Below are 24,545 nucleotides of genomic sequence, written 5' to 3' on the forward strand. Positions count from 1 at the left end.
TGCCAGGGCCAGCACGGAGGACAAGTTACACGCAGGTTCAACCAACCTCTGAGATCTGTGATACACAGAGTTCACTGGAAGAAAATTGGTGACTAAAAATAGCGGGTCACAGTCATAGTCTGTCACTCCTCTGCTCAGAATTCTCCACTGGCTTCACATCAGAGTAAAAGGCAGCCTCCTGCCATGGCCTGCAAGGCCCCGCATGATCTGGCCCTTTGTTACCTCCCTGTCCTTGTAAGCTCTCCCTTTTTCTTTGCTCCATCCAGGGCCCTCTTCTACCCCAGGGCCTTTGCACTGCTGTTCCCCCCTGCCTGGAGGGCTGGTCCCTGGAAGTTCTCACAGCAAGTGCTCTTCCTGACTTCAAACCTCTGGCTCTGCTGTCTCCTCAGAAAGGACTTTCCGTTCTTTGCACATGAACAGTATCTCCCGCCACAGCTCCCCTTTCCCCTGCTTTATTTTTCTTCATACCCTTCCCCAACATCTGACATACCATGGATTTGTTTCCTGCTTCCTGTGCCCAGAACTGGGCCTGGCATATTTCTGCTTCATTACAAGGAGCTGGGGAGGAAACCCATAGCAGGGTAGCAGCTCTTCTGTGTAAGACTGTGCAGGTGCTTTAGATGTGCGGCTCCTTAACCTGCCCGACAAGCCCAATTCCCAAGTGGGGCTCAGAGAAGCAAAATCACTCATGAAGGCTAGACAGTGCTATGGATTGAATTGTGTCCCTAAAAGTTCCATGTATTGGAAACTTAATTCTCACTGTGGCAGTGTTAAGAGAGTGGGAAATCTATTATGGCAATTGAAAGGTGGGGCCTTTGGGAGGTGATTAGATTGTGAGGACCCTGCCCTAGTGAATGGGTTAATCCATTTATGGTTTAATGGTGGTCATGGGCATGGTTATGATGGCTTTAAAAGGAAAGAGTGTGAGAAGCTGTTTCTCTCTGCTCCTGCCATTCTTGCCATGTGACACCTGCATTGCTGTGAAGAGTCACCACCCACCAACAAGGCCCTCATCAGATGTGTTCCCTGAACTTTGGATTTCCCAGCCTCTGAAACTATAGAACTAGTTATATTTCTTTATAAATTACCCAGTTTCAAGTATTTCTTTTAAAAGAAACAGAAACGAACTAATACAGTCAGCTAACGTGGAGCTGGGACAAGACCCACGTCTGATGTTAGAGCTGGTGCACTCCTGCATACCACAGGGACTGTCATCTCCAAACACATTTGAGGGAAGGGCTCAGACCCCTCCTCCATGGGCAGTAGGGGATTGGCTCCCACTCCCCGAGCCAATGCTGTGAACGTTCTGACCACAGCCAACGTCCTTCTGCCGTATGGACCCTCTCAATGTCCCAGGCTCCTCCCGGGAGCCACCTTCTCTCTCCCTCTCTCTCACTGTGAGCACCTCCTTGTCCCTCATCCTGCAGAGCCCTTGGATGTCCTGAGCTACCTGGAAGCACACAGCAGACAGTGGTGATGCTTTCCTGTCTCTCTGAATCTCCTGTAACACTCAGCCCTGGCCTCTCTGCCGTATGGACCCTCTCAATGTCCCAGGCTCCTCCCGGGAGCCACCTCCTCTCTCCCTCTCTCTCACTGTGAGCACCTCCTTGTCCCTCATCCTGCAGAGCCCTTGGATGTCCTGAGCTACCTGGAAGCACCCAGCAGACAGTGGTGATGCTTTCCTGTCTCTCTGAATCTCCTGTAACACTCAGCCCTGGCCTACAGCAGACAGTGGTGATGCTTTCCTGTCTCTCTGAATCTCCTGTAACACTCAGCCCTGGCCTACAGCAGACAGTGGTGATGCTTTCCTGTCTCTCTGAATCTCCTGTAACACTCAGCCCTGGCCTTCTGCACACCTCACACATGTCAACTGAGTGAAGAAAAAGATGGAGCAAGAGTAGAAGGAAATCCTGACAGCTAAGAACTGTGAGTCCTACAGGGGAGGCAGAAGAAAGTCCCAGAACGGGTGTCAGCAGTGGGGTATGTTCCGCGCCTGGGAAGTCTCAACATTGCCTCTGCCTTTCTGTGTGACCCTGTGAAGCTGTTCGCTTCTTTGTGCCTTGGCTCTGCTGCTTGTCAAGTGGGGAGAGCATCCTGGGGCCCAAACCTGAGGCCGTTTCCCTGCTCTTCCACATCTCCACCGGGGCACCTGGGGCCAGAGAGTGAGAAATGAAATGAGGTTGGTGGTTTGGTGGGATAGGAAGTTGAAACCAATGGCTAAACTGAAGTATCTGTTTTCCTTGATTAGCTATACATTAAGATCTCTGCAATTTATGTTTCCCATTACTGGCTAATTCAGAGGCAGATGTCATTTCCGTTATTTAAAATTTTCAAAAAGAAGGTTGGCAAAATGGATCAATATGGAAGGCACTGGGGAGCAGATAGTGTTCTTTCTGACACAAGTTCCAGCACTGATGGGTTTGGAAAACAAACCGTGCCAATTCATGAGCGGACGGAGGCCAACTGAGCTTTCAGGGAAGTTGGGAGCCAGGGAGAACGGCAGGAGGCTCTGCCACCCCCACCCAGTAGTTGCTCTTAGAGGAGGGTTGGGGCAATCAGACAATTTCAGAGGAAAGAGTATTTCCATCCATTCATGTGAAAATCATATGCATGCAAAAATTAGCAGCCTTCAGGGTGTGAAATCCATAAAATAGAAACACAATTTTATATATAGCTAGTTAGCAAATATGAAAAAAAAACAAACCTCAGCAATTATAGCCATCCATATGCTCATTGTAAGATTTAGTTTACTCTCTAGCGCTCCCCTTTAAACAAACACTGTGGAGAGATTTGGATAAATAAAGATGCTCGACATTTGGAGAGAAATGTTTCAGCTGCAGGATTTCTTGCCAATACGCAGCAAAATGCCATTTTCCAAGCCTGGGATTGCGTGTTCCAAAAGGGGGGCTGAGAAGTGCAGGGCTCTCCGCTCCAGAATCTCCAGCCCTTCCCGGCTGCTCTTTTAGGGGAGAGCTGGTGTGCTCGCTCTTTCTCCCCCAGTTCCTCACTCCGGCGCTGGGGAGCCATGACCCCCACCACTCTCAGAGCGGCTTTGAAAAATTCCAAGTCTTAGAAGAAGCCCATATGTTCACACTGCAGAGTTTCCTAATAGTGTGACTTTTTAATTATGTATTTGATAAAAACAGATCCATGGCATCACACTGCACATATGAAGAGACCAGTTGGGCAGGCAGCAGCTCCCATCTCTGGTTAGAAACCCTCAGCTATGTGTGGCTTGGTGGGCAGAGCTTGCACCAAAGCCCCAGGGGGGCACTCGGGCAGCTCCTGCCTCACAGGCCCACGTTAACCAGCGGGCCAACTCTTGCCATAGCTCCCACTAAACCTGAGGGCTCACCTTATTAATCCTGGGCCCCCAGTGGTAACAGACCAGGCAGACATAGTGTGAGTCTTCAGTAAGGCAAAAAGGAAAGATGCCTCCCTAACTGAGCTGCCTGTGCTGTTGCCCAGAGTAGGCCTATTTCTTCAGCTCAGATGACACCTCTAGTACCAGAGATCCTTCTTTTCCTCACCATTCGACCATTCTAGTATTTAGTGAGGATCCCCTGTTCTGGGATTCCCAGGGCCTAGGCTGACTTGGGACTTTTTAATTGTGCCTTTTCAAAAGTCCTATATACAGAGTAGTCTAGAGCTCAGGCCCAGGGTCAAGAAGATCCCGGAAGGGAGCAGCTACCCGTCCCTGATGAGGTGCTGCTGCGGGGTCCACCTGAGGAGGCCACGTGGCTTGTACTCGGCAGAAACAGACTAATGCTGCTGGGTCTCACGTCTGTGGCACTTCGGGTGCAATTCTGCAGCTCTCTCTCTCCAAGGCACTGGGTAAGGGGCCAATTCTTTTTAGGACTTTAGAAAAAGAAATAAGCCAGGGCATTCTAGGAAAAACCTTTAGAATTCCACTTTGCCAGTGACAGCTGAGGATACTCTGTTGAATAACTAGAAAGGCTTTGAGTCTGGTTAAGTGACAAGTGCGGTTGCTGGAAGGAGAGAAAGCAGGGAGGACAGGCTGACCAGGAAGGGGACCTGGAGTGCTGTGGTGAGATGGGTTAGGAATAAGGGAGACCAGGGAAGGTGGAGACCAGGAAGAAAGGAGGAGGGTGGTAACAAAAGGAAAAGAACTCGTGTGGGCAGAGAAACGAGAGCCCATGTGGCAGGCAAGCTAGGACTGCAGAGATGGTCATGGCGGTGACAGATGGGTAGAATATAGTATATGATGATATTGTACCATCTTGCCCCAAGTTGACTCCCAGAGATAGGGGGACACGGGCCCAGCCGGGTTCCTGACTGTGACAGAGTTGATTCATTTATCAGCTCCCTATCCCCTGGGCTTATTAGACGACAGGGAGGAAATGTTTATCAACACCTTCAGTGGCTTCCTGTTCTGGTGACTGCCTCCGCATGGCAGCCCCTTCCACACCCAGTGCACCAATGGCACTCTTCCTCTCCCTACTCTTTCCAAAGGCAGTTCTCGGGAAGGAACATGAAACTCACTTACACTGAGGAGGAAATAAATGACAACAGACTAGAGCACTGTGCTCCTGGGTACGCAGCATTCTGACGGTGGAAGAATCCCAGTCATGAGCCGGTGCATAGGGAAGTTTGCTGTGGTGGACAGATAGGTCAACCATGATACACTGCCATGTAAGATGCCACCTTATTTATCTTACATCCGGTAGCAGGGGTAGTTTGTGTGTGGTTTTGTGCAAGGGAAGGGTGAGATTCCCAGAACACAGCCCTGTGAGTTGCCCAGCCTACCCTTCGGGTGGTTTTCCTTTGAAGCCTGCTCTGGGCCTCTCTGCCCTTTCCCATCAAGCCCCCCATGTAGCAAGGAACCTCTATGGCCTCCCAGCATTGTGCCAGAGCCACTTCAAAATCCTCTCTGCCTGGATCCCAAGGGCAACAGAGCCCAGTTCAGTAGGAACAGAGCTGCTTCCAAAATCAAGGATCACTGTCCGAGCAATGTCCAAATAAATTTTCCAGTTGGGAAAACACCCTGCCTCTGTGAGGAGCATGACCGTTCTTGCGGGGGCCACACTTGTTTTGAGCTCAAGTCACCTCCTGGTGAGTGTGTCAGACCTTGTTCCCCATGCTCTGGGAGGGCTGCTAAGTGTTTCTTACTCATTGCAGAGACCAGTGAGAGGCAACAGTCACTGGATGGCTCTCCTGGCTGGTCCTGGGAAACATCTAAAACTTGTCCGTGTGGAAATAAAGCAAAAAACCACCCAAGATGGCCTCCAAGAGGCCCGTGGTTTATGTAGATCTGGGAAAGAAGGAAGCACCATGCAAACCTGAGCAAGGAGGCTGAGCAACTGTCATGCAACTGGAGGCTGTTCTATCCCCAGTCTTCTCTATGTTCTCTGGAGGCATTTAAAGTCTTCCATCATCTTAATGGAATTATTTTAAGTTTACAGACTCAAAGCATCCTTAGAATGCTTTGTTGTCTTCAAATTTGCTTTAAATGGATGCTTTGAAGACAAGTGGCAGGAGGAAAACACCACACTGTACTGTAAAGTACTTTTCTGAGTATTTACTTTTGGGTTGGTCACGCATCTCTGTTCCACATTGCATTCACTATTACTCCTGTTTGTGTAAAGATGAAAGCCACTCTTTGCCTTCCTGATTTCTGCTGTCCTGATATGATGTTTTTAGTCTGGTCCTAACATCTGGCTGCAGCCCCTAGAAGTTTCTGTAGCTCACCAGGTTGTGCTGCTTTGTATGGACAGGCCCAAGAGACTCTGGCTCTAGGACGGGCCTTCGTCTGGACCTGGCTTGGAGGTTGGAGGTGCTGTCCCTGTGAAGGAGGCTGCCTCCTCGGGAAGAAGGAAAAGTTCTCACAGTGACCTGTGGTCTTGACAACCAGCATTTGATGGAGCCCTGGGCAAAGGCTGAGGAGAAGCAGGCCTGTGCCCTTGGCAGAGACTTGCCTGGGTCCTGGCTGTGCCCTGCCTCACCCTCACCGTCATGTCCCAGGAGGGGCCACCCAGCGTGGTGCTGATGTGCTGGGCAGGACACGGAGGGCTCCTGCTGAGCATTCACCAGTTGATTTGCAATCAGGAAATTTGGAGCAGCCTTCTTCCTGTGCTTTGGCCATTATTAGAAATGCTGTATTTCATTAAGGCCTTGCTGGAGGTGGGTCCATAATGCTTGGTGAGAGATTAATTTAAAAAAAAACCAAACTCCAGGGTTCCAGAGTTCTAGGTCCAGTATGCAAAGCATGTGATTTAGAGACTTGCAGGTAACTACTTTGCAGGAACATTGAAAACAAACTGTTATAAGTGGTTGCCTGGGACTGTGGGCTGCAAGAGGAACAGTCATGTTTCCCTACCAGCCCCTCTGTATTATTCGATTCTTTAACCATGGGAACAAGAGGCATCGAGTGAAGAGAGTGAAAATGACCTCAGGTTCACGGTTGCTCTGAGCTGAGCCAGCCTCTCGACACTGCTGTCAAACAGTGAAAGGGAAACAAAGGTGCGGGTCAAGGGTCTGAATCAACAGACTTAAAGTGCTCAGTGTGGCCCAGCTCTGGGAAAGTGGACTGTCTGGGCCTGGTTATCCCAACTAAGATGGAGAAAACTCAGGAAGCTAGGGCTCCTGGGAGGCCCAGGGACTGAGGTCAGGGCGAACTATTCATTCAAGGTGGAAGACCTCCTCGTGCCCAGAATGTCTGCAAATCTTGTCCAGGTTCTCTGTTTTATTGGGAATGGATTGAACATAATTTTTCACGAAAACAGGATGGGACTAAATGACCCAGGGAGAAGACCTTCACAACTCCCAAATATTATAGAATTTCTTCCCGGGAAGAAAAATAGCTACAAGTATCAAAACAGAGAAAAGAAGCTTTAAAACAAAAGTGAGCAAATAAGAAGAGCTTTGGAAGTCAAGAAGCGATTTGCACAGGCGTCTGGCCCTGTGGTTGTTGCTTCCTCTCCTGACATGCCTTCCCCCATGGTGGGTCCTTTCTCTCTGCACCCTCCTGCTCCTGGCCTCCCCTTCACTCCTCCAGCACACTCCTGTCTGACCTGGCTCAACATTGGATCCCTGCTCAGAGTAGCCAGTCTGAGCTCCTCAGCTTCGGATTCAAAGTCCCCACCGTGGGCCGTACTCCTTACAGCTCCCCTGGTCTAGTCTCTGCCACTTCAGCCAGACCCTTCGGCCCATCCATGGCTTCTGGGACATGCCATGGCACGCTATACCTTTGCAGTCTTGCTCCCTGGGGTCCTTCGGCCTGTAACTCTGCCCTCCCTTTTCCACCCCTCGCCTTCTGTCCCCTGAAGTCGAGTGCCAATGACAAGAAACTCCCTTGCCCATCCCAGGCCACAGTGACACTCCTCTTCCTTGAACTCCTAGAGGACTTACTCTACAGACTGTTTCTGCTGCCTAGGCTGGGTATTTTCCTAGAGGTACAAAACCATCTCTGGCTTGCCCACCTGGGGAGGCGGACGTCTAGACAGGTTCAGTTATTGCCTGTGTGGCTTCGTACTGCTCTTGGAGTCTAAGAGGTCATTGCCTGCACAGACAGGGGTCAAGATTTGTTGGCTCTAATTCCAGCTACTCTGTTTTAGGAGGCACAGTGAAAGGTGAAATTGACTTGAAGTGTGCCAAGTTGCTCTGTAACCAAGTAAAGCTGTCATGTTGCAAGGCAATCCCAAGCCAGGGGGAGGGTCTCTCAGTGTCCACACAGTCAATTTTCTCTTTCTCTGTCTCCCTCTCATTTTCTCTGCACACACACACTCCACATGGAGCCCTTCCCATCCCCGCCCTCCCCCCCATCCCTCTGGTGATATCTCTGGTTTAATCAGTCTAGAAATATGACTAGTATCAAAAATATCCCCGTCAGATTGCAACCGACTCTGGGGCTCCATGCTCTGGCTCCCAGCCAAGCAGCCGCTATTCATGCTGGCAAGGCACAGTTTAAAAAAGGAAAGGCTTCTATAAGCTCGAAAGAATGCGTGGTGACAGTCGAGGCTAAGCACTTTCCGGCTGGGTTCACCAGGGCATCTATTTTGGCCTCCTGGCCTCGCCTCCGTGGCAAGGGGAGAAGTAAGTGAGAGATCAGAAACCCCTACCTGGCTGCTGGAACATCAGCATGTTCTGCGGAGAAGTGTGCACGGGCAGCGAGCGGGTCCTTTGCACTGAGCTGTGGGTGCGGCTTGGCATGCTGTTACTGCCCCCGGGGTTGGCAAACCAGAGGTTCTGGTGAGAGACGCAAAAGGCGAGCCTGTTAGTCCACATACCCTGGGGTGGGGGTGGGGAGCAGAGCCACCAGCCGGAATTCAGGAGGCAAATATTCCGGGGAACTCTGCTAACTTCTGGCTTGCAGGCCAGTGCTACCTATATACATACCTAAAGAGAGTGGGGCCAGATACTGTTTATTTTTCCCACCCTCTCCTCAGCCCCAGCCTTGCTCTAAGCCTGAGGTTAATCTGGACACCCCTCTCCTCGACTGTTTCCAAAATTCTATATTCCATTTGTAGCTTTTGCTTTTCCTGTCACTCTTCTAGGAAATGGGGGAGTTCTATAAATGCTTGTAATGAAGAATACAAACTAGTTCAGGGCTCTTATTTGATTTTCTTCTTGAGATTCTTACAATTTACTCCAGAGTGAGGGGAGAGAAAATAGCCTCTTAGTGGGCAATGAGCTGGCACAACTGAGCTCATGTGTCCTAAGCAGTGACTTCCTCTCGAACTGATCTGGGGTTGGGGACAGTGGTCAGAAAGTGGGGCTTTCTGATATTCTGTGCTCCTTCCCCTGGGAAGTGAATCCTGCCTGGCTGGCTTGGGCGTTCTTCCTGTTTTTAAGCCAATCTGTCATCCTTTAGTTTCTCATGAGAACACAGAACCTCAGACTCACTTGTGTTCCTCCAATCCCAGCCCCAACCTGCAGAATCTCACAAGGCTGGGGCACACGGGTGGGAGGCACTGGGAAGGTGGGTACAGGGCTAGAGTGTGAGGAGCCCTGACAGAGAGGTCAGCTCTGAATTGCACAGAAGGAACCTCTGGACAGCCTGGCCTTGACTCCCCTGCTGACAGCCTCTCTCAGACTTGTCCTGTGGCTTCACCACCACAGCTGGGACCATGACAAAGGAGCTATCTGCCATGGATAAAAAAGCAAAGAAAGCTCCTTAAATGCTAGGCTTGTCTGGAACCCAGATCTGGGATGTGGTGAGGTCTTTCTAAAGGCCCTCCTATGCAGAGTACCCAAGGTTAATGTAAGCATCATAAGCACAGCCCTGGAGCTGCTTTGTCTTCCAGAAAAACAATGCAATCAACACTGGTTACCTCTGAGGCACGGGGACAACTGTCCCTCAGTTTGGCTCCCTCGGGCTTCTCTCCCCACCTTGGGATCATCCAGGGGAGGTCCTGAAGCCTCAGCCCTCATCCCTGGGGCAGAGCTAACCTGTCTTCCTTGTTTCATGATGGTGGGGTTGGCTGCAGTGCTGCGCTGGTTGGAGCTGACAAATCCACTGGTGCCCAAGAGGCCCAGGCGGGCGGAAGGGACGTTCCGAGAGGGGATCTGGTACTGGCGCGGGTTCCGTCTGCCCATGCCACCGCCCACTGAGCCTGCCGTTGGGAGGGAGTTGGACTGGCCAAAGCCACGACTGTGAGGGCGAAGACAAAGAACCAAGAGACCATCAGTCATTCCTCAGCCCTTTCCCGACCCCAGGCTGCCTGTGGGATGCCTTCTTGGGGCCTGTTCACATTTTGATAGTTATGAAGCCTACGAGAAGCTCTATGCCAGCGAGGGACTATGATTAAAACGGCAACTAACATCAGAGAGTGTGTATCACATGCACTGCCCTGGGACCTTTACGTTATTCTTCAATCCTAAAGAACCCTATAAGTAGGTATTTTCTCCCTTTACAGCTGGAGAAGTAGAACAGAGAGCTCAATAATTTTGCAAAGGCCACACAGCCAGCAGGGGGCAGCACTGCAACGTGAGCCCAGAAGGTTAACCAGCACGCTCTTCTGCCTTCTACGCTGCATCCGACCCGGGGTGCTGCAGACGAGGACCGGGTCTTGAGCACTCATGTGCCTTTCAAGAGGCCACACAGCAAGAAAGTGGCAGAAGATTTGAACTGGGTCTGGCTCCTGTCCCAGAGCTCCTCCTGTCATATCATAGTCTGTTTCTGATCAGTCTGTGTGTGTGACAGACTTGGAGAGCGCGGCCTGTGAGCCCCAGTAGGACGTAAGCTCCATGACAAGGACAGTATCTGTCGTCAATCCTGTATGTCCCATGCCTGAATCAGCTCCTGGCACAGTGAATGCAGGTGAATGGAATGAATGAATGAATGACTCAGTCTCTGCCATATGATGCTTCTCCAAATGGGATGGCTGACCCCATCTGTGAGGCTTGGACTCCCAGGGTGACAGTAGGGGTCTGAGAAGGGAGATGATGATGTTTGCAAGTGCTCTGGACCTAGGACACGGCTGCTTCCGGCTCCACAGGCCCTCCGTGCCCAGCAGGCCACACCAGCGCTGGAGAGGCTCCATGCTTCTCTTAGGTCCATGCAGGGAGGCGTCTGGGGACCAGCGCCCCTGCTGAGTCGGGTGACCTCAGCGCAGAAGAACTCTCCAATGTGCCTCAGGTTCTGGGAGGTTACGCAGCCGCCAGCAGGGTTTCAGGAACCAGCACATTCTTTCCAAGAAGAGTCAGCTTTAGTCATTCACTGATGTTTAAGTCAAAATGCTTTACCTCCAATGGCCACAAGATGGAACAGACTTGCTTTTCCAGCCACACAGGGAGGTTTGTACCAAGCCTGTGAGGAGACTCCGGGAAACAGGGCTGACGTAGCTTAACCAGTGGAGGACGATAGGGGCCTGCCAAACAGTCACTTCCTGAGAAAAGGAGAGAGTTGTGCATGTGTGCGGGGGAGGGGGTGTCTGAGCCAGCGGTGTGGTAGATCTCAGAAAACGTTTCTCTTCTCCCCAGAATTCCTAAATTTCCTAGAGTGAGGGGGGCATGGAAAAGAATTCTGGGCTTTCTACTTCTAGGCTTTTTAGGCCAAGGAAAGAGTTCTCGATTCTTGTCAGAGGGTCACTTAAATGTGGTAAGGAGGACACTAATGGGTTCTTGGTCTGTTTATCTCATCCTTTCTCCCCCCTTTTTTTCCTTTTCCTTCTTTTTACTAAAGTCTAAGATTTTGGGATTGAAAGAAGGATCTAGGGTCAGGAGGGGCAGAAGTAATTTCATGTGATCCAAGAGACACCCTTTGGAGAAGGGCAATCTGAGATACGTCACAGGTGGAGAGACAAGGACCAAGTGGTGTTTGTTTTCCAACTATGAAAACTAGTCTTTTGGTGTCTGGAGTTGAAATTTTGGCCACCTGGTAGATTGATTCAATATTCTGCTAAGATTTTTCCTTATTTAGTGCTGATAGCTTTTTTTCACTTTTCTTTTTGGTTGGATTTTTAAAAAGTTATTTCATATGCAAAATAGAGCAGTCAATAAGTGATGCTAAAATGATTTGTGCTTCCAGGAAGGCAAGATGGTATTCTTAAGCAATTTAATGTGGGCAGAGGATTCTGTTCTGGGACACTTTAGTCACTGGAGAAATGAGGGATCTAGGGACTCCTGGAGTTAGGAGTCAGCTGTATGGGGGAGGGGCGTAGAGCCCAGAGCATTGTGGGGGTAGGATGTGATGGGGGAGGGGGGAGTTTGGCTAGGCTATTTCCCTTGGTGGTGGGCCCCTGCCAGATGTGCTGAGGGCTGCCACTGCTGGCCGCTGGAGTGAACACTGAGGTTACGTAAGATTGCTAGGCTTAATGAAATCATCACACTTTCTGGGGAGAGAACAAAGTGACAAGAGTAAGTCTCCCTCTCTCTCTTGCTCTGCTCATCTGTGTCACTCCTCTGCCTTTTTAAATCTAATTGATTTAATTACATCGAAATGCATGAAAAATCTTTGATGAAATAACATTAATAAGAACCCATTAGTTTGGGATTTGTGATAATTCAAGCAGGGGCCTGGCTGCAGTTACCTTCGTATTATTGGAGAAACAGGTCTTCAAAGCAAATTAATAGCATAAAAAGATCTCAGGAAATACTTATGAGAACAAAATATTTTCTAGCATTTTGGCAACATCCACTTGAACCTCCACAATCGGCGATTGAATTCATTCTTATCTAATCAATAAAAAGAAGTCCATCGGGGCTCCAGCCCGGCAAACCTTGGGGTAGCCCAATCCAAGGGTTAATTAATAACACTCTGGAGATGTCGAGGTTAATGCCGCCTGCTCTGCCCTGAGCAGGGCTCTTGGACGTGGACCAAGGACAAAACAGGCTGACAGGGGCAGGGGATGGGACTTTTGGGAGGAGGAGCAAAGAGTGCTCTGTCTTCATCTTCAACATGTGAATGTCTCTTCCTCTTAGAACTTGTCTCCCAAGGGCCTGGTGCTGCAAGAGGGGTCTGGAGCCTCTTCCCCTTACTTGGGAGAGGTATTGCTGCCCTTAAAAGAAGGGAGAGTGCCTGGGATGGTGGCAGGCGCCACAGCAGGAGGCCAAGAAGTAGGCCTTGACTTTCATCATCTGGGCCAACCCACCAGGGCTGGCAACACCAGAGCGCTTGGGGCCAGGGAGCTGGCGATGATGAGTGTTGCTTTGCTTGAGCCGTCTTTTCCGCACACCAGCCTGAGACAGTGAGAGTCGCCTGGCTGCCGTAGTGGTTGAGCACGGAGCTGGTGCTGGCCTGCCTGGTCCAAACCCTGAATGCCACTGCCTACCACCTCATCTGCAAGCTGGGGTTAATAATAGCAGCTCTACCTCAGAAGGTTGTTGCAAGGATTACATGTATTAATATTTTTAAAGTGCTTGGATACCACTAGGCCCATAGTAAGTGCTAAATAAATGTTTGTTTAATAAATAACATACATATGCTGGAATGTGATAGCACTTCAATTTTTAAATTAATCTTTCATAAAGACTCTTCGAAAACTCCAACTGGCCTTTTATCTCCGTTAAGTAATACAAAGCAGTGATGTTTTAAGGCACACTTACGCAAATAAATGCCAAAAATTTTAACGACAGGCAGAGCTTATACATACGCGTGGAGAAATGAAATGAATTCAGAACCTTTTAGGTGCAAGCGAAGAAATTATTATTTAGAGGGCTCCTGTTTTAAAATGTAAAATAGAATGTTGACTTTTCAGAATGTTTGCATTATCTTTCCCTTATTTCATTGTTCCAGGCGTAGCACAACCCTTCCCCCAGCCTTTACTTTCTCCTGCAAATTTTCACGGCAATTCACCTTTAATATGCAATTGGATTCCTCAATTTAAAATCATATTAAGGTAATGGGTTCTAAAGTACAACCAGGCTTATTTTTAACTGTATCCAAGAAGCTGAAGTACTATGAAAAATCAAGAATGGTACTGCTTCCCTATTAGACTGCAGCTCAGACCAAAATAGACTAGCACTGGGCTCTTCAGCCTGCCACCAACTATAATTAGCTTGTCTGCAGCTAGAAAGGAGAAAAAAATTACACTACCACTTAAGGTGCTGATAGAACAACCCATTTTTGTCTTTTCAGAGTGCCCCTTTGCAGGTAAACCACCAAGCGTTTTGCTGGCATTCGTTAAACCACACCCGCTCTCTCCTCTGGATGCTTATCCGGACGAATACCATTATTTTGACAATATAAATTGAGTTACAAAAGCTCATTCAGCTCTTCCTCTGGGAACGCTCTCTAACAGCCTTTTCCCAACCCCACCTGTTTAAAGAATGTGATTTGGAACTTGCCATAGGGCATCCTCGGGAACGAGGAATGGTGCCCTGCCATCTTCCTGCCCCAGGAACTGAGGCAGGCAGCAAGGCACCAGGGAACCACCGTGCATTACAAAGAATGAAATCCCAACATACTTTCTTTGCTGTCGATATCCTGATATGTCTAGAAGGGTTTTCCGAGGGAAAGACCGAAAGAGCTTCTGCACCTGCTGTTTCCATGACAACAATCTTTTTTTCTGTGTCTCTGTAAATGCCTGCAAAAACAAACAGGACTTTTAAATGGGTGACGCAGCCTGGCATTAGAGGGAGAAACATGCAATTAATGGGGGAAAACATCAGAGTCGCTGCAGTTGCTTTTTCTTCACCTGTTTCCAACCTGGTCCAAACAGCAGCCAATTTAATTTGAGAGCCGCCTGTACTGAAAATTCAAGTGATTTGACATTGGAGGTGCCTGGTAAGGTACATGCCTTAAGCTTTTGACAACCCTTGGTTTTGGTTGCATTTCTGGCAGATCCACACCCACCCCCCCCCTCCTCCTGACTTCACTCTGGACTCTATTTATCAACCAAGAATGAATTGTGAAATTGATGGTTGAACACTATGGCTTTTGCAGGCCCCCTGCATATTCATAATCAATGGAAATTTTAAACCACTCCAAAAATCAATCTGCATGATGGTGTGTGGTCACCCTCAAGTGGCCTGCAGGGCTTTAGGGAATAGAGAATATTCTCTGTATTTCAGGGCTTTACTGAGAAATTTCCAGTTAAGGCGTCCCATGCCCTACAAAAACCCCAGTGCACCAGTCCTGACCTAGAGCTTGTCTAAAGTTCAGGAAAATGAGTAGATCTGATGCCTTCTCAAGTCTTTTCTAGTAAAATTGGTGTGTGGAGATGTTTTGCCTACTGCAGTGTAGGTAATGTGCTCTCATCTATATCATGTGTCCTTTTGCCCACAGCCTTTGTACTCACAACAGCTTTGGGAAGGACTTTACATGGGTTATGAGTCCCCAAGACAGGAACTCTCAAATTCATGATATATTAGAATCACCCAAGGAGACCGATGCAGATTTTGGGCCCCCTCCCACACTCCTGGAGACAGCTTTAATACGTCTGGAGGGATGTCTAGGGAGTTTGTGTTTGTAGCAAATGCCCTGGTGATTCTGCTGTAGGTACAGTGTGGACATGTGGTGTTCTAGGTGGTGAGGACCCTATGTAATACATGAATCCCCTGTCAAGTGCCTAAAACTGCAGCCTAGAAGACATGCTGTGGGAAATCCATCAGATTTGATTGATTGCAGTAACAATGATAACTTCTCAGGTAGTTTTGTCAATAAGGCATGAAATCCTTTAAGCAGTAATAAAATATTGTTAGAGTAAGACTAAATGACTAATTCCCATAAAGGAAACAGCTTTCTTAAATGGAGAAAAAAATAACGGCTTAATTTTCTCCCGATGATGCTTAATCTTTAAGGACCTACACACAGGAGAGCTCTGTGGACAAAAGCAAAAAGATGTTAATCATACTGAGGAAACGTTATCGACAACTTGCAACCCCCTTCGTCCTGAGTGACCTTAGCTAGATGCCATTAAGGATATTCATCAAGGGGGCCACCCAACTAAAGGATGCAGTGCCCCGTTAGAGACAGAGGTGCAGAGCCCCTGCAGGTGTGTGGCGGGTGCTCTATGGCTAAAATGTGAAGACGTAGTTCTCCTCCATGGTCCCTCTCATTTGTTGGTGATGCTCGAGGGGTGTCCAGCTATACATGAATACCTTTGAAAACTGGGCAAAAGGCAAGCATTTCTGCTGGACTGATAAGAAAGGAAGGGGATAGATTTTGCTTTTGATAGGCTTGCTCAGCCAAATGTTGAGTGAGGACACAAGACTCAGGCTTGCTGGTCAAGATGACCTGGGGAGGAGAGTCCAGCGCAGTGGGTCAGAGGAAGGCTCTGGTTGCAGAGGGGCAGGGCTGCAATCCCTGCACACCCTCACGCAGATTTCTCTACCCCAGACTCAGTTCCTTCTAGAAACTGAAATGGAGGAATAAAACCTCCCTCAAAGGGACGTCGTAAGAATGAAATGAAATAAAACACAAGGAGCACTTAGTAACGGTTCCATATGTACGGCTCACAGATGTGCTAACCAGGATTTTTCTGTTGCACAGACCAGCCCTTCAGAGGTGGTATATGAGTGTTCATCACATTTGGTATTTAACAATGACCTTTAGCCCCAGGAACAGCACAAATCAAAGGACTTCAAGGTCTCAAAACTATAATACTAAGCTGGTTGGAGCCAGTCCGAAGGACAACTGGCCTGCGTTTCCAAGTGACAGAGGAGTAAATGGCCTACTTTATAGATGTGTTCCCAAGGACGTCATTATATACGTGTCATCTCCCATGGTGGCAGACAGCATCCAAGGAGATGGAGATGTTTACACCTCCACAGAGAAACAGCTGGGGCAGCAGGCTCACTTAATTCGGGGCTGCAGGTAGGAGCAAGCCCCTGGGGGGGGCTGAGTGAGTGTGGTGCTGGTTCTGCTCAGCTGGGAGCCACAGGATGAGCTAGAGCTCGGTCAGGGCTGGCCCCAGCTCCTGTGTGTGCAGCGTGCTGCTCCATTACGAGGGACGCACTACTGGCTATGGTGCCTGATATCGCGTCACAGCCCCCTCCGCTGGCAACCCCAGGGTGGGCTGGGAAGCAGCTTCCTTAGGGACTGGAGGGGAAGGGAAGATGCCACAATTACAGACTACCCAGACACCGCCGCCAGTCAGCCACTTCAGAGTCCTCTGTCCCTGTCAGGCCCAGACCAATAAGTCTGTCTGGAGGAAGATAGGACATGTGTCCTACAGTTTATGTGGCTGGATTAAAAGGCTCATAAAGAGGCATGAGCCCATCTTCTCAGAACCACCCCAGGACAGCGAGGAGACGGGAGGTCTGGGATTATAATCCAGGAATCGAAATGAATGGTCTAGAAGTAAAATTCAGAACTTTCCTGCCCTTCCTTATACTACTCTAGGGAGTCGGTCCCTTCATCCTCGGGGAGGAAGGGAGGTGTCCCAGCTTAGTCAACACCTTCCCCACTTCCAGCCAGCTGGGAACGGCATGTTCGGGCTGTGAAAGGGAGTCCTGTCTCACGGAGCCCAGCCAAGCCTCCTCCAGGACGGAGACCGCACCTCAATGGGGCCTCATGGGGAGCGTGTGCTCTGCCCACATAGACTAACCTGAGGCTATGGAAAAATATCCAGATGCTTCTCTTTCTCAAACTAAAATAATAATAAAAAGCCTTGCACAACATTTTCCCTTCCAAAGCAGAGAGCAGGCCCTTCCATCCTGACATGCATTCAGGCAGGTAGACATGTCACGCGCTCCTTCCTGCCCATAACTCCTGTCAGCGAGGGCCCCCTCTATGGCAATCAGCAGGAGATGAGGCCACACGGCACCATCCTGGAACTGAATCACCCAGGGCTGCCAGGGAGGTAAAGGGGGAAGAAACAAAAACAGGTGTCAGGGTACCAGGGAGGGCATGCAGGATGGCAGGAAAGGGAGAAGCGACCAATTAGGAAGCCTGTGCATTGTTCAACAGAGGCAGCTGGAAGACTCATTATTTTTGTCTCACGGGCTCAGCTGACTTGATGTGAGGTGTGGAAGGTATCTTGTCCTCAAGTATCTTGAAGGCTTAATGCTGAGAGTGGGTGTGGGAGAGGAAGCAGAAGCTTAAAGCTTCCCCTGATCCGCTGGCCGCAACCCACCCACAAATGTCCTCCTCCCCCAGGAAACACAGAGCCCTCCAGACACTGCTTGCTCTGCCTGAGTGCTCTTTGCTTTGCTTCCTCCACAGCCGAGTCCGCGACACCAAGACTCCAGCTTGCCTTGCAGGTCTCAGCTTGGAGACGCTTCCTCTGAGGAAATGCCCCATTTCCAGCTCTGGGCTAGATGCCCACCACTCCTCTGTGCTCTGGGGCACCTGGGATGCCCTTATCAGAGGCTTTATCATCATGTGTGTGATGGCCTATTTTCTTTTTGTCTCACCCACTACCCTCACACCATAAGCTACCTATGTAGAGACAGGGCCGAGAGGTTCAACGGACATTATGGAATAAATGAGTTGTAACATTCTTTCAAGGTGTGCTTGCCAAAGCAAGTCCAGTGTCAGGACTGGAAATAGAAAAGGATTAGTTAGGGCTTGTGGGGAGGAGGACTTGTCCCTTTCTGGAACAAATATACAAATAAGCCCGTCAGGATAGGCTTCGGTCATCATCAGACAGCACCTGGTTGCACTGGGGAAAGCATTAAAGAGAAAAATTTATAGCTTTTTTTTTTACAGTGAAAAATCCAGTACTTTGGAACAGTTAAATATTTCAGAGGATGGCGTGTCTGAGCTCCCAACCTAGGCAGCCGATCTCTGTGGTCACACCATGACAGAGAGCCTTGGCTGGAGCAACTGGGGCACACAAGAATTCACAATGCCGAGAGAAGAAACCATAAAGTGAGGGTTTGGGGGAGTGGGGAAGGAGTAGCTGGGGTGGAATCCCAGAGAGAGACTATACACCTGTCTGCAAGTGGTGGATAGTGACCGACCACAGAAATGGAGGAGGGACCCGAGAACTGAATGAGACTTTCCACAGCCCAGTGCCCGTGTGGTGGCTGGGAGAAGGGGACAGGTGAAGGGGCCAGACCACAGTCAGGGCATCTCTCTTCACTGGGGCCACTGGACTCCCGGTGTTCCTTCTGGCTGCCAACACAGCAAAGGTGATGAGGTTTGGGGGCCTTTTTTTCTCAAAAGACCTCACCACCCTAGGCTTATCTGGTCCCAAATTTCCTCTAGCCTAGACCTTGTCTCTGGAACTCTTTGGGAGCCACTGGTGACCTGGATCTGAGGCACAGCACCCTCTCCTGCATGTCCCTCAGGTGCAGCACCAGCTGACCTTAGTCCTTCAGAAGGATATATGGCAGATACAATTTCTATAAAAATTGCAAATCAAAACACAGCAGAACAGCCATCAGTCCCCACACATTCTTTTGCACGCTTGCTCTCTCCCATCAGTTTCCCTGAAGTACAAGGCAAACCATTTCAACACAAAATTTTAAAAAGACTTGGGAATGCCCAGGGCTAGGAGGCAGGGCTCTGTGTTAACCACCCTAGGCCTGGTCATCCAGGGATTCATCTGGAGTCAAAAGTTCTCCCAGGCACTTGCCCTCACATCAGAGCTCCCAGTCTGGGTGAACCTTTGCACACCAAAGTAATATACAAGCTGTGTTTAGGTTTGAAGCTGCCATAGCCTCGTTCTGCCCAAGCTATTATTAATGACCATGCACCCCTCCAAAACAAGTTGTTGGAAACCAAAATGATCACATCACAGAAACTCTGAGAACCATTTCTAAGCAATGAGAAAAACAGTTTTATAAAACTTGTCACTACTCACCTCATGAATTAGACACTTGTCTATGAGCTGTAAATAGGAACTTATATTTTCCTCATCAGGTCTGGAGACCAAGAGCTGTGTGCACACTAAATTGAAAAAAACAAGATGTGTTAGAAAAATGCACGCCCATTCTAACCTCTGAGATCTGCCTCTGACTCCCTTTCGGGACCAGTATTTTGAGAGGTATGTGTGCCTGTGGCTTTACGTAAGGTTCACAAAAATGGCCAGGAGGCTCCTCATTCCACTGAAGTCAAAGGCTTGGTCACCACGGGAGCCCTGCCTGAGAAGCCCCTTGGGTTCATTCCAGTCATACCATTCTATATGAAGCCTTCTGCAATCACGCCGACAGAGACACTTGTGAGAGGACGAGCAGCAGCGTCCAATCCCTGTCTTTGAAAGTGGCTCTGTGTGAGGGGTTTCAAAAGCATCAAAGGCCCCGCCACCATCAGAGAGCAGCCTCCCTAGTTTTATGAATGAATCGCGCACCTCTTGCCAGGTGGAGAGGCATTGGCGCTTGTGTTTGGAGGAATGAGGCTGGCATCTCGTAGGCTGTGGGTGTGTGGGTGTGCACAGGAGCAGGAAACTCGCTACTCAATCACTGCAGGGTTATTTTCTCAAAGTGCTGTGCACATTTATACACACACAGGTTCACCTACACATGAAGTCAGTGCTAACGTAGACAGCAGAGTCGGTCTGCGCGGAGTGTGCACACGCACTGGATTCTCACACCTGCTCTCATAGGGAAGGCCACCATGCTCCCACTTTGGTGGTGCTGGTTACAAGGCCATGGTGGAAAAGGAGGGACAGAAGAAGTCAATCAGAGAGTGGCAACATCTTGCACTCATGTAGATCAGGCTTGAAACCTGGACGTCATGCACAATTACTTCCTCTCCCAGCCCTGCGTGAAAGCCTGTCTCAGAATCTCACTTATCGCATGTCTTGGCATGTAGATTTTCTGTATGGCATTGTTTTTGATAACAGAAACTTGAAAACCACCTCAGTACCCATTAATTGGGGCATACAGTGGAATAGTATGCAACTGTCAACACAGAATAAGATGGTGCTCTTTGTATGGATAGAAAATTCGAACGTGTAATATAAAAAACACCGATCTGCAGAAAAGAATGTAAGTAAGACCTATGGATGCATAAAAATGGATAGTCATGTGCTTGCATATGATGATAAAGTTTCTGAGGGGATATCCCAAAACTTAATAGTGACCATTCCTAGGGAGGAAGATAGCAGGGTTTTGGAGGGAAGGGTTGTTCTTCACTCTCCACCATTGTATTTAATTTGAATTGTGTATGTTGACCACGAATTAGGTTAATAATTTCTTTTTTTTTTTTTCCTTTTTGTCTTTTTTCATGACCGGTAACGTGATCGCAACCCTCAGTGTTGCACCCGCACCGCGCTCAACCAGTGAGCGGACTGGTCTCTACATGGGATCCGAACCCTCGGCGGGAGCGCCGCCACGCTCCCAAGCACCGCACTCTACCGAGTGCGCCACCGGGCCGGCCCAATAATTTCTTTTAAAGTAGTGAAAATTTAAGCAGAAGCAGTGCCAGAGGAGTATGGGTCTCCTGCGGGCCAAGCCCACTGCGGATCTCCTCATAGGAAGCAGGCGTGGACCACGTGCTCAGGCAGCTGTCCCCTGAAAGGCTGGGCAGGGCTGTGTCTTCACTGGTGGGGAAATCTGTCCTGATCCAGCACAGCTAAGGGGTGGGGGTGGGGGGCGGGAGAGCAAAGGCCCACCCCAGCCATCAAGCTCCCAGGGAAGCTATGAGTCACCTCCTGCTGAACCAGATTTCTATGAATTCAAGTCTTTCTTAGGACATGCATCATGGGGGTGAGGAGGATATCACTGCAACTAACTATAAGGCTCAGGTATCCATTTCTTTTGGTACAAAGCTGGATCTTTAAAATGGTCTAAAATTAAAGGAGAAAAAGATTGCTTCCCCCTCCCAAAGGGAAAGTGCTGGCATTTACCACATTTTAAAAAAATAATCAAGATTTCTTGGAAATGTGCCATGAAGCACAAATTAGTCTAATACTGGACATTTTCAAGGATAAGGACATAAGGGTCTGAGTTGCAGGGAAAGCAGAGGGTAGTCCGGGTAGAAAGGGTGCTCTGACTTAGAGGACCATGCTGCGAGTCAAACCCTGACGCACAGATGTACAGGCAGTGCTGCCCTTGCACTTGGAGAGTCCGTGGTAAAGGCTAACTTTAGTTACTGGTGTCATCCCTCAATTTGTGTGCCAAATACTGAGCACGCACCTACCATAAGCCAGGCACTGTGCTACACGTGAGGTATTTTACGGCTATTAAAAGTGGCCTGACAGTGCTGCAGATTAAAAGGGCTACAGCGAAACAGACAGACAATTGCAATCTAGTGTGAACTGGGCTAAGACAAGGAAAGGGAAGGGCTGTGGGGCACGTGGGAGGGGTGCTCACCCTGCCCGGGGGATCAGCAGCCTTCCTGGAGCACGTGAGGACTCAGATGGGACTTAGAGAATGAGGGGGCATGACATGGGTAAAGAGAATGGGGTGAGGGGAAGCGTGTTCTGGGCAAGGCTGTCACATGCAGATTTGCAGGCTGTGTACTGCATAAGTGCACTCCAAGGGGAGTGCTTCCCCAGACAGCATGGCATTTTGGAAAGCACATTAAGGCTTCATATGGACTAGCTGGGGCCCAGGTTCTAGGCAGAGGGAAAGTATGCACAAAGGCTCAGAAGCAAGAGAATAAGCAAACTTTTGAGCGCTCAAAGATATGACGTCTGGAGTGTACAATGAATGTGGAGAGAGTAGTGGAGGTAGCAAGGAGGGGCCAGATAGCAAGTGACTCCTTAGGTTCGGGTTTTTATCTCCTATGAGCAAAGGAGAGCAATCCCATGGAACTGAACTTTGCTCTCTCTTGAGCTTATAAGAAGGCAGGTGGTAACCGTGCGGATGGTGGAGAGACTGCAGGGTTCGAATCCTCGCCCTGCCATCAGCTGTGTAAGCTTAAGGGGCTACTTAGCTTCTGTGCCTGAGTCTCCTCCTCTGTGAAATGGGGTGATGTGGGGATTAAGCAAGCTGCATAGGTGAAGCACAGAGAACTGTGCCAGGCACATAGTCCTAGCTAAATAAACACAAGCCATCAGTATTAGAGCATTTCGTATGGTGGGCCAACCCTGAATAGAGTTTAAATGCAGACACTAGAGAAGGTGAACAAAACAGCTCCATGCTGAGAATTCTCTAGGACAGGGAGACCCTTGGGCTCTGGGCTACAGGCATCAATGCCTGTTCAGCTTTTCACTCATTTGCTGTCACTTTTGTTTGGGGAGGGGACAAGCCGCTGAGTGATTGGTCTGTTCCCGGAATCATCTTCCTCAGAGTCCATCCCACCTCCCTCCCCCAGGGTTCAAGGGCCCAGTGAGCACTCTGATAGGGGGTCCAGCATCCCTGGCCTGAGGGCGTAGGAGAGGAAGGCCAGGAGGTTAAAGAGTGGGCTTCAGGGGTCAAAGAGATTGGAGTTCAAATGCAAATGGCTTAACCTCTCTGAGTGCACTTTCCTTTTCTGTACAATGGAGCTGATGATGTCTGCTCTGACAAGTAGTTTATCCAGCACCCAGGGAAGCACCCAGGGAACGCTCATTCTGGTGAGTGATATTAGAGAGAAGAAAAGGTGGAAGTGCGAGAATCGAGAATCGGGCTCTACCTTTCCCCATGACGCGAGTGAACTGCCCGGGGAGGTCCCCCTCCGGCAGGGGGGCGACGGCCAGTTCCCCATCACAGCTGCTCAGCTGGTGGGGCTGGAGCCCACCGCTGGCCCCGGCTGAGGGGGTGGCCGTGGCCCCAGTGGCCCCGGCACTGTCTTTGCAGTCAGGGCCCTGGCCTTCCGGGCCCATCATCGAGGGCTGGTGCGGGGCCTGGGGCTCCCGGCGGCGAGCCTCGGGGGTGTCGCTCGGGGAGCTGTAGGCCTTGATGGGAGTCAGGATCATCTGGTGCAGCTCCTGGAGTGGGATGCGCAGGCTGCCCCCGTCGATGATGTCCTGCATGGTAAGAGGGAGAAGACCACCGTCAGGCTCGGGAATGGGGTCATCCACCCCCACGCCTGCCCCCTGGGCTCCAGCTGTTCCCAGGTAGGTTCATGGCTGCTGGTCCCTTCCTCAGAATGTTTCTTAGAAAAGAGACCACTTTGATTTTATCATTTTAACATTAGCCCAGGTAGAAAATCTGGAAATATACAGTGCCTGAAAATCCCACTGGCTAGAGATGACCACTAAAACAAATATGGTACATTCTTCTTCCCTGGATTCCTCAGTGCATTTCCTTAAAACACATTTATGTATTTTGCATTCACGTGCCTTAGGTGTTGTATAACAAGGTTGGGTCATATGGGGGCTTTGTGTCCTGTGCATGATTTGTTTTGGATGAAGGAACCTGTTCAGGTGCACCTCCACTCAGCCCATGACACAAGCAGCACAGGGCAGTGATCAAACACACAGACTCTGGCTCGGATGCTCAGGTTCAAATTCTGGCACTGCTGTGTGACTTTGAGCAAATGGCTTAACATCTCTGTGCCTCAGTTTCCTGTGTACAACATGAGGATAACAATAGTGGTTGCCTCACTGGGTGGTTGTGACGATGTCAATATTTGTAAAGCCACAGGTCAGTGTCTGTCACCGTGTTATGTGCTTCTTTGTGAAATTGCTAAGTATGTGTTGAAAGCGCCTACACTTCACACACCATGCCAGGCAGAGGGATGTGAGGCATGGGGATACAGCCACAATAGCCTTTAGGGTTACCTCAGGGAGTTTACATCCTACCATGGGATGTATATGTCATGCCAAGGGCTGCTGTGAGGGGATGACCTTGAAGGGGTGACACTGGAGCAGGAGGATCCTAGGAAAGAGCATCCCAGGCAGAGGGCACAGTGAGGGCAAAGGCTCTGAGGTGGGCATGTGTGAGGAACAGCGAGGAGTCCTATGGCAGAGCATGGTGGTTGAGGGCAGAGGGGTGGGATATGAGGCCCGAGGGGCCACCTGGGTCCAACCCTACAGGCCAGAGCAGAGATGCTGGAATTGATTCTAAACGAGATGGGAAACCAGAACAGGTTTTGAGCAGGGGAGTGACATGTTTTAGAAGGGTTATTCTGGGGCCGGCCCTGTGGTGCACTCGGGAGAGTACAGCACTGGGAGTGCAGCGACGCTCCCGCCGCGGGTTCGGATCTTATATAGGGATGGCCGGTGCACTCACTGGCTGAGCGTGGTGTGGGCGACACCAAGCCAAGGGTTGCGATCCCCTTACTGGTCACGAAAAAGACAAAAAAAAAAAAAAAAAAAGAAAAAGAAGGATCATTCTGGAAAGAATATTAATTGTAAGTAATATACACAGGTCTTTATATGTTGGAT

At 49.6% G+C, this 24,545-nt stretch overlaps 1 protein-coding gene across 2 annotated transcripts in view; it reads right to left on the reverse strand.

Annotated features, from left to right (window-relative positions):
- Positions 1-24,545, reverse strand: part of SAMD4A (sterile alpha motif domain containing 4A) — a 105,231-nt gene that overhangs the window by 9,734 nt on the left and 70,952 nt on the right. For both annotated transcript variants that reach the window (XM_008572696.1, XM_008572695.1), the window contains 5 exons: positions 22,850-23,183; positions 19,152-19,237; positions 13,867-13,985; positions 9,409-9,610; positions 8,079-8,205 (listed from right to left, as the gene is read on the reverse strand). In XM_008572696.1, coding sequence (XP_008570918.1) covers positions 8,079-8,205; positions 9,409-9,610; positions 13,867-13,985; positions 19,152-19,237; positions 22,850-23,183 — 868 coding nt within the window. The remainder of the gene's footprint in view (positions 1-8,078; positions 8,206-9,408; positions 9,611-13,866; positions 13,986-19,151; positions 19,238-22,849; positions 23,184-24,545) is intronic.

Source organism: Galeopterus variegatus, unplaced genomic scaffold (genome assembly GCF_000696425.1).
Source record: "Galeopterus variegatus unplaced genomic scaffold, G_variegatus-3.0.2 Scaffold822, whole genome shotgun sequence".
Classification (NCBI taxonomy): domain Eukaryota; kingdom Metazoa; phylum Chordata; class Mammalia; order Dermoptera; family Cynocephalidae; genus Galeopterus; species Galeopterus variegatus.